This window comes from Argopecten irradians, chromosome 12 (genome assembly GCF_041381155.1).
Source record: "Argopecten irradians isolate NY chromosome 12, Ai_NY, whole genome shotgun sequence".
NCBI classification, from domain to species: domain Eukaryota; kingdom Metazoa; phylum Mollusca; class Bivalvia; order Pectinida; family Pectinidae; genus Argopecten; species Argopecten irradians.
In genome coordinates, this window is record NC_091145.1 from 4,666,859 (window position 1) to 4,676,834 (window position 9,976).

At 33.4% G+C, this 9,976-nt stretch overlaps 1 protein-coding gene across 1 annotated transcript; it reads right to left on the bottom strand.

The window, feature by feature from the left end:
- Positions 1-9: 9 nt before the first annotated feature.
- On the bottom strand, positions 10-9,670 carry LOC138336565 (uncharacterized). The gene is made up of 8 exons (XM_069286078.1): positions 9,386-9,670; positions 8,356-8,464; positions 6,635-6,889; positions 5,540-5,752; positions 5,020-5,194; positions 4,123-4,306; positions 3,434-3,677; positions 10-197 (listed from the first exon to the last, which is right to left on the bottom strand). The coding sequence occupies exons 1-8, from the start codon at positions 9,488-9,490 to the stop codon at positions 10-12; spliced, it is 1,473 nt and encodes a 490-aa protein (XP_069142179.1). The 5' UTR covers positions 9,491-9,670.
- Between the last annotated feature and the right edge of the window lie 306 nt (positions 9,671-9,976).

Sequence of the window (9,976 nt, forward strand, 5' to 3'; positions counted from 1 at the left end):
AAGATATATCTAGGTCAAGGTCGCCATTCTGAAGTCCGGTCGTGTTGATACCCGGATGTAGACACTGCTCGGGATAGATAGCCAGTCATGGCCTCCATTCCGGCTAAAAACATAACCGAGTCCGTTATTGTTAACTCCATACAGGTCCATTGACGTCATTTCCTGTCCAAGAATAGTGGCTACTGTCGTCGGAAGCACTGAAATGAAATCAAATATAGCAAAAAATTCATCAAACAAAATATCTACTGCGATGGTAGGCAAAAAATTGAAACACATTTTTTATTTTTTATTTCAATTAATTTTATTGAAAAATCCAAAAAATATATCCACATGCTAGGTCTATGAAAGCCATATTCTAGTCGGAGATTTGACCATTCACATAAGATATAGACATATTGGATAATGTTAAGGAATAAACACACAATCAATGATTAATATAGAATCAAAATAAATGATAAAGTATGTATAAGTAATTATAAGGATGCTATTTGGCATATTAGGTATAAATAATTAAATTTGTAGGAACAGTATCGTATTTTAACACAGTAATGTAAGGTAGATAACTCTGGTATAGATTATGCTATTGATACAGTTGTCGCGGTGTTGTAGAGTATAGACTCTTGTGATTCAACCTACAGATGTATTATCCAGAGTGACCAATGTCCACAGCAGAACATTACCCTACGTTACTATTATCATTATTCTTGATAAATCTTGCAATATTCTACCTACCTAGATTCCCTGATAAATTGTGCTCACAAAATACCGTATAGCCGGTAAGTTTCACGGGGTTGATATTTTCGCGATTTTGCGGCACATTGCTACGATCGCAAAACTTGAGTCCGTAAAATAATGAGAAATGGTTGAAAGAAGAGCCATATCGCAAAAATATAAAACCGCTAAAATATGATTTTCTCGTTTTTAGATCAAATCGCGAAAATGTTGGTCCGCAAAAATAACCAGCTGTACGGTACCTGTTATGTACATTAAACTCTGATATTTAGTACAGTATAAATTCCAAGAAAAAATTCAATGTCGATTTAGAATAAATAAAAATGATCAATGGTAGATTTTGTTAAAATAATGAATATCTAGTAATATAATGTAATCATTCATTTTGCTGACATAGAAATGAACTTACGGCGCAAGTCCTTAGAATGTTCTCCACAAAAGACACAAGAAGTGAATGGCTGCCAGTTACTGTGGAAGAAAATAAAAGTCGAACCATATCTATATCGATTACTTTAAACATCGACTAGTATATCGGCATTGTTAATTCTGTATTTACATTTTTGTTTTAATAAAACGGAAATTTTCATTTTTTCGATGTCAATGTTATTAATGTAGTCATTGAAATACTTACTGAGGATTTGCTGTGTTGTTGCATGCCCAAAATCCGTTTCCATTTGAAAAATCAATACTTACTTCCAGTGGAGAACTACCTTCATTCGTAATTTCTATTTGTAATTTTATGTACCTTGACTAAGTTGAACGAAATAGTCAATCACAATTATGACGTGATTATTAACAAATTTAATCTTCGTTTATTGAGAATCAAACAGTCGAAGTTAAAACCATTTAGGGTAGCCAGCAATCGATACTATCCTACGCTGTCATTTTTTATTTAAATGAATGCCAAAGCAACTAGATCAACAATGAAGTACCATAAGTCTAATTGCTCATTTACCTATATTTAAAAAAAGACATTTTCGAAGCATTTTTAAGAGTACTTTCTACAGAAAAAAAAATCAAATACTTATCCTCCAGATGGAGAACTACCTTCATTCGTAATTTTCTATTTGTAATTTTAGTACCTTGACTAGGTTGATCAAAATAAGTCAATCACAAATTATTGACGTGATTATTAACAAATTTATCTTTGTTTATTGAGAAGCAGACATCCGGAGTTGCCATTTAGGTGCTTAGCAAGCAATCGATATTTCCTACGCTGTCATTTCATTTGAATAAATGCCAAAGCAACTAGATCAACAATGAAGTACCATAAATCTAATTGCTCATACCTACATTTAAAAAAAGACCAATTTCGAGCAATTTCATATCGATCAATCTAAATATCTGATTGCAGTAAATTTGTATTATATAAAACATTCTTTGTTCATTTTAAAAAAGTAAGCTTCATTTCTATACACAAACGTATTTTCGCACGATTACTTCAGATTACACGTATTTTGCTAGGGATGATAATTCCTGAAAATTAATCCTCACGAAATAATGTCGCCACAAAAATAAAGTTGATTAACAGTATAGAAGCGTTTCCCAGAAAAAATGTATATCGACCAACCAAAATCTACGTTACAAAAAATAGGAGAAGATCAATGGGATGGCGTGTTAAAAGAAGGGATTACATGATTGGAGTGAGGTGTTACCAGGCAAAATATCGAAGCACATCCACATTTTTTGACAGTCGACACACTGGTCCCCATAACCTGCTGGACAATGACACTCTCCCGAATGACAACAAGTACAGTTGGTCCTTGTAGGTTCACCAGGACATGCGCAGTCGTGCGTTTCTGGGGATAGGTTTTCGTCTAAAGCAAGCGACAGAACAAAATGAGTTAATATTATGATAGTATAGGGAACGCAGAATCAAACCATAAATAGATTCCTGGAAATCCCCTTTTGGGCACAAGATTTCATAGAAAGGTGAATGTTTCGGAGACTGCTAATTGGGTATTCAGGGTGGATCAGTTGTAAATGTTTAATTTGTGGGTTGGGCAATGTAGGTGTAAAATATGTAAAGAAATTTTAAAATTCGTTTAAGTCTGTTTCTTACAGGGGGAGTTAATAAAAATTGGAATTTTATCAAAATTTTGGTCAATTTTTGGTGCGGAATTCTTAAAAATTTAGCAAGATGGTAGATCTTAAAAAAACATATTCACAGGTATGTGAGATGATCTTCTTCAAAAATAGTGATGGGTGACAAGACTTGAAAACTTCAATTAACCTGGACAGTGGCAAACGTTAACATTGTCGTCTATAGAAAATCATTTGGTTCTGCGGTCTCTATAGGGTTTACAATAGACACAAGAATTGTTTTTCACCCCTAGAATATCTTCTTTATATACAATGTATCAGACATTGTCTGCTGGAAAAAGGGAAATAGTTTGTGTAGGGAAGTTATGATGGCTGTACCTTTATGAAAATCAGGGTCATCTTTTAGAAATTGGTCTGTTAAGGTTATGGTTTCGTTGATTCTAGAAACAATGCATCATTCACAAACACTTGATAATTCACATTTTTGAGTTTTTAAACCTCACCATCAACCAGAAGTTGTTCATCTGTAAGTTAAAATGTTTCAACAGATCCATGTACTGCCAGTTCAGCATTAATAGTTTATAATAACTGACAATTTGATATATCTGAATTTGAGTTTGACTAAACAACTAGTATTCATTAAGTATGTTTGGCCTACGACTTCGGTTATTTAATACTCCGGATGTTGAATTTGAATAAACTATTATTTTTTTACCTATATTCGGGATTGTAAGTTCCATATACTGGGTGTCGGAACTATAGTCCTTCCTCCGTCTCCAAGTCTTATACACCACATCGTATAGGAGGATCAACTTCCGGTCAGTGGTGTAGGTGGCGTTGGTTGAATCTAGGGTCAGGTTAATCATCAGTTTGGTTGATACAGGGAAGGACATTCTGTGTAGCTGGAAATATAATTTTTTTAAATTTAAAACACATTTTCTTCTAGTATAGACATAAAATATAATCAGGGGATAGATAAGACCAAGGATTGTTCATTTACTACAAAATACATCCTCAACAATTCATGGGTTACTGTTTCTCTCGTGATTTCCATCCCTGGACTATGTGACTATGTCAGAGAAAAAACTGAAGCCTCTGTGTGCGACAACATACGAAGCAGGTAGTTTGTTAATTTGATGTTAATCATCAAAACAACCGAGGTTGGTCGCTGCTTTCTGTAATTTTCAAAAGAATATATGTTGGCCTGTATTTGGTCAGAATTTTCCCACTTGAAATTTCTTCGGTTTTACTATGACGGGTGGGCATTACGAGGGTGATATTAGCCCCCGCAGTATTGAGGATGATAGAAAAATACAAATCAATGCCTTTGTTGTAATAGCGACTTACATCAAATTGTATCTTTCCATCTGTTCCGGTTACGCTGAAGGGTTTAATACCATCGTAAACTTTTTTGAAAAGTTTCTCGAAATTCATCACGTGACTTGGAAAATAAATAAACGCACTGATGTCATAGGCGGAAGCAGTCGACGTATCGTTGTGTGACAGCGACATCTTCAGCCGGAAGTTGACTCTAAGGCATAAAAGAGAAGTGATGAGAGTTCGTTTTATATATCATGTCTTATATTAAAAAAAACTCGCTTAGTCGATGTCAACGGGACCATGAGAGCACCTCGAGTTATTTGAGATTTGCTTAATTTTACTTAAATACAATTTGGAAATGTTATTGACTTCAATGAAGGCCCATAATTGTGTCAGTACTTGTTTATTCTCGTTAACAAAATGTTATAACTATTTTTTCATTGATTCATAGTAAACCTAACTTTCTGATTGGAAGATTCTTTTTCTTCATATACTATGAAGAAAAATGTCGAGAATAACACGAAAACCCCCGACGATATTATGACGTCATAATAGAGACGTCGACGTTGCATATTGATTTAAAAAATAATCCTTTGAAAATCAATTGAATCCCACGTTTAAACGTATTTTGTGATATAACGTAGTCTGTTAAATTTATGATAATGGTTTTTTTAACTTCATTGGGTTATAAATAAACTTTGTTTCCATACTTTGTCAGAATTTCTTTCATACCCGATGAAGTTAAAAAATCGTGACATCAATACTTAAATAAAAATCAAATGACAATGACATAGCCATACTATAGCGTTAAGTTGGTGCGTTCATGGATTTTTAACTTCAAAAATCCTGAGCAATGCCGGGAATGGACATATTATTGTTTTGGATAGCATTGCATCTAAAGGTCATCTGATAAACTTTCCGTACTTTTTGTTGTCCACGTGACGTTGAAACTCCGATAAGGAGATGTCCAATTTTGGTAGGAGTTCCGACGAAGTTCTATTTCCTTCGTCGATTGTTACGTAAGACCTTCCGGTCCATATTGCGTCATCGCCCAATTTGACTCCAACACAAAGTTCCAGCTCGGTTTCGTCAGCATAGCCTACACGTAATTTACATTATATTATGTCATAGTATTGTTAATGGGCATCAGTGTGATGTCGTCGACTACGAGGTAGAAATAAATAAAAGATATCGGAGATTGTTCTCTAAAGAAAGCTTTTTTTGCCGGTCAGATTTTACGGTTTAAGATATGTGTTTATGCAAAACTCCAATCGCCCAAATCTTTTCATTAATTAGTTATGAGCTTTTTGTTAATACCAAATTCATGTGGGCAAATAATATTTTTAAAATTACTGTTAGTTTCTTTAAAAATTTCGTATTAAAGCTATTAAATTATAGAACGTTATAATGAAAGATGTTTAGGGTGAACCCATTCTATACATACCCTCGAAGTCGATGAGCTGAGCCTCGGCCTGAACCACAATGGTGATATTGGTGTCAGTGGGGATATCAGGAAGTGCCAGAGTAGCCATATCGGCTTCGGAGGACTGAGTTCTAGAAGTCAACATGTGGAAAGATGAGATCAGACCGTCTTTCTCCGATAAACCAATCACATCGCTGACTCTTAATTCCTTCACAGTCATCATGGCCTCATTATCTGATAAATGCACAAAGAGAGCCCACAGGTTCGTCCTAATTTGCCTCCCTCGTCTGCAATTACTTAACATTTGTGTACTAAGTGACTTTGTGACCTCTAAATTATGTTTGAAATTTTCTTGTTGCTGTTGAACTTTCGCTTTATTCGTTCTCCATTTTATTATTCGAATTATTATGCATGCAATCGGCTAAAAACACAGAATTGGAAAACATCAAGAGATATAATGAATCAGAACAAAACTAAGCTGATCAATTTCGTATTTGCATATTACAGAAATAACTGTCCTTGCGAGTAGGTAATTAGTATGACGTCATCTGTTTTCGAGCGTAACGTCATACTTTTCGGAGAAAGCGACGTGAGTTTTACTTACAACATAATGGCGCCACAATGGGATAACTCTGTAATATGCAAAGACTGAATATTTGGTATAGCTGTTTATTTACGCGATTTTTTACGATTTTGAATAAAATGGACAATATTAGATTTTATTGGTTGTATCTTTTAAAGTAAAACTTGCATAATTTCTGATAAAAAAATGTTAAAATTATTCTGAAAAATAATTGTTGACGCTGTGACGTCAAGAGGCTTTGTTGCATGGGTTACCCATGCCATATACAGCCTCAGCCGTGAGTATTCACACCTGTAGGTATGAGAGAACATGCTGATCTATAATCAACTACCGTCAATTTACGAAACACCATAGACACTGGCGTGAACTAGAAAAATACACGGCACGCTTTCCAATGACTATACCTATAGGATAATAATATAGGAATAATTCATAAGAAGATCAGAAGACATGAATATATTTGAAGCTTTAGAAAACGTTTTTAAATAACTTCGTTCCAATAAAAAGGAATCTGCATCTGAAATTAAACTTACTTTTTGCATTGTAGGGGAGATAAACCTTCGCATAAGACTCTGTCAACGTCCCGGCTGGCATGTCGAGGTTGAATTTGACTGTCGTCTGCTCTCCCATTGACAGTTCGAATGGGTTCGCTCGTTTGATGTCGAATAGGGGCAGAGGTGTGACGATAAGTGAGGAATAAAAGAAAATTGCGGCCATCAGTTCACCAGACAGTAGATGGGGCCTGACAGTCAAAAACCCCTGACCAGATCCAACTCGAACTGTTTTCTCTACAAAAACAAATGTAAACATAACTCATCTATTTCACAATAATTGGTGTTTAATCGTAAATATATATATATAAGTCTAATTAACACAAAACGATATGTAATAATTCATTTTGCTTTTGGTGCATGTGCAATCAGTACTTTATTCCATATATAGGACATAGTTCCACGGGATTTTTTCAGGACGCAATTATTTATTTTTGATATTATTATCTGGAAATATGATTACATGTAGAATATCAAACTTTTCAATGGTGGTAATGGTTTAAAGTAAGTAACTTTTGTAACTGAAGAAAAAACACTGTTTCGTCTGTTCCTGTTTTTTATAGAGAAAAAAAACATTAGTCAGCGGTAAAGCATCTTTAATGAAGTTCGTTACTTTCTAAAACAGACATTCAAAGTAGTACACATTTACTTTTGTTGGATATATGTCCCATTAATAGTCAGAATCATTAAAGTGCACGCGAAACAAAGCAGGTGAAGGAAAGTCAGAGTATCCGGGGAAAACCATCGACCGGTGGATTAACTGCTGCCGTTTTCGAACTTGTGACCCACAGATGGATGCATTGTGGTATTAAGTATATCTAACACTGATCCAATGGTGGTTAATATGCATTTAATAATTTCTTTTTATTAACAAAAAGCGTAACAACATGTATTATGTGGTCTTTAGTAAAGTACCTTTAATTTTCCAGAAACGTTTATATACCAATTAAAGATCTGAAAGTTTATCTAAACTTTTTTCCGGAAACAAAGTTTTAAGAGTTACCCATATTGTGATAGAGTTTCAACAATGATTGAAGTGTAATATCAGAATATTTTAATTCAGATTTACGTTTTTCCATCTAACAGTCCTGTTTAAAAAAAAATCAAACAATTTGCGTGGAAAATAGTATATACATGTAACACAAGCACATGATATGTAATCTCTATATATCTAAACGACTAGCATAAATAAGTATTGGTAAAATAATAAAACAAAGCTCAGAGACAAAATCCATGATGTATTCCAAATTATGCAGGGATCAATAGTTTATAGCGGTTTTACACATTCATTCTTTATAATGTTGTCTGTACAAAAATGTGTCTGTCAACCGAGTGTCTTACGCATCGTCATGGTAAAGAAAAAGACCTTTCAAAAGCTGTTAAACCAGCTTTCGTTGGAAATTCATCATTGTCTATACCGAGATGATAGCAGAAAAATATCTTTTCAAAGTTATAAATTGCACCTGGGTCACAATGTATGATTAAAACTATATTTTCTAAATATGACCTGAATTTAAATAAGCCCATATATTTAAGAAATAATACATTTCTACATATTTTTGCTGGAGGATAACACTAAATAAAGAGGAATATGTTACATATATCATATCATAATAATGAAAGTAACATCTGTATTTTTGCTAATCCGTTCAAGGAAGTATTAGAAAAGAGAAGTCAGGGGAAGAGATAAAATTTAAGCTTACCGCTGACAACCATTGTGTATGAGCCAGAAATGGATGTTACTGGAATCCCATTAATGTCAACGATCACTATCAACTGTGTATCTCCTCCTTCGTAATGTATAGAGGTAGTCTTAAAGGGAAGCAAATATGAAAACTAATAACTTGGTGTTTTTTCACTTAAGACATTATTAGCATAGGTATTTCCCATTAATTTCGCAAATATTCGAGGAGATTTGTTAAAAAAGCAATAGGTGAAAATTTCAACGCAGCGAATATTTTCACTTTTACGGTAGCCTGATTTTGAATTAAATAATGTCTAAGAAATAACTTGAATAGTTTTCTCATATGAACACAAAAATTAGAGTGTATTCTTAATACGCCGATAAACATTTTTTTTATTAAGATATGTTTATGTTATATCTACATTACAAATCAATTCAAATGAATACTTATAATTCAATTTAATATGATGTATTCGAAATTCCAAATTAATTGTGGGACTCTTTTTTCTATGAATCAATACGCCGTTATGTCACTCACCCAATATCATAATTGAAGGTACAATTTGCGACGCCATTTTATCCTTTATGGGCTAAGAAAGTATTTTTTAAACCAATGGAAATGCTCGTTACCAGATTATTTGAATCATTAAATAACAAAACCGGTAAGTTGGGATTATAATGATAAATTTCAAATTAACAAAAACAAAAGCTTTAATTATAGTGCATCCAGGAATTATCGACTATAATTATCGATGATGTGCATTACGAGAGCAATTAATGACAACTGCCTTTATTCAATCTAGTGTATTATTTATTGAATTATTGAATTTAGTAAATTATGCTGGCTATCATTTCGCAATTTCTTATAAGAGATATACTTGCAGGAGTCAAATTTTTCTTAGGTACGTCAAAGATTTTTTTTTTTTTTTTTTTTGATTTCGCTGGAGTTTAGTAAAACTTCAATTTGAAAAGTGTTGATGTAACTTGTAAATCTTTAAACAATATTTTGTACGTGAATTATATATATGAGGTTTTTATCCGTTACTTACCACTTTGTTACTCTGTCCAGCGGGGGCCGGAACAGCTGCGGCAGTGGTCCATTCCAATTCCAAAATTTTCTGTGGAGCTTCTGATGGAAACTGTCGGCATAACATTATTTCTTCTATATTATAATAATTTAATTTCACATGCTACACTCATTTCTATTGGTTAGATCTTTGAGGTAATTTTTCCATAGACCGAAAGAATTGTACGTCACATATTATGACGTCATAAATACAAAACGTTTTCGCGGGGAATTTTAAAAGCGACAGTCATTGAATTATTGGATAAGATATCGATAAGGTATCAATGCGCCACATTTCAATTTGTTTTTATTGTAAAAGTAAATAGAAATACGGACATTTATGCCTAATTAGTATCTGATTGAGTTTTCTGAATTAAATTATTTGTATTATTCTTTTTAAAAAAAAAATGACAAAACCGCCATGTATACTTGGACTTCCGACGATTGATTCTATTGTGAGCAAGACAAAATTGCTTATTGGTAGTAAGAGCCTGTGTATATTAGCATTTTAGAAGTTTACATATAATCTATTTATTTACAGTTTATTGTTGCCTCTTTTGAATTCGAAACTTCG

Bases quoted from the DNA above. Each gene is read 5' to 3' on its own strand.
- LOC138336565 (XM_069286078.1), bottom strand. From the start codon at position 9,490: ATGTTATGCCGACAGTTTCCATCAGAAGCTCCACAGAAAATTTTGGAA. The intron at 8,465-9,385 runs GTAAGTAACGGA...CTTCCCTTTAAG, and splicing joins CTGGACAGAGTAACAAAGTG to ACTACCTCTATACATTACGA. The intron at 4,307-5,019 runs GTACGGAAAGTT...TTTATGCCTTAG, and splicing joins CGTCACGTGGACAACAAAAA to AGTCAACTTCCGGCTGAAGA.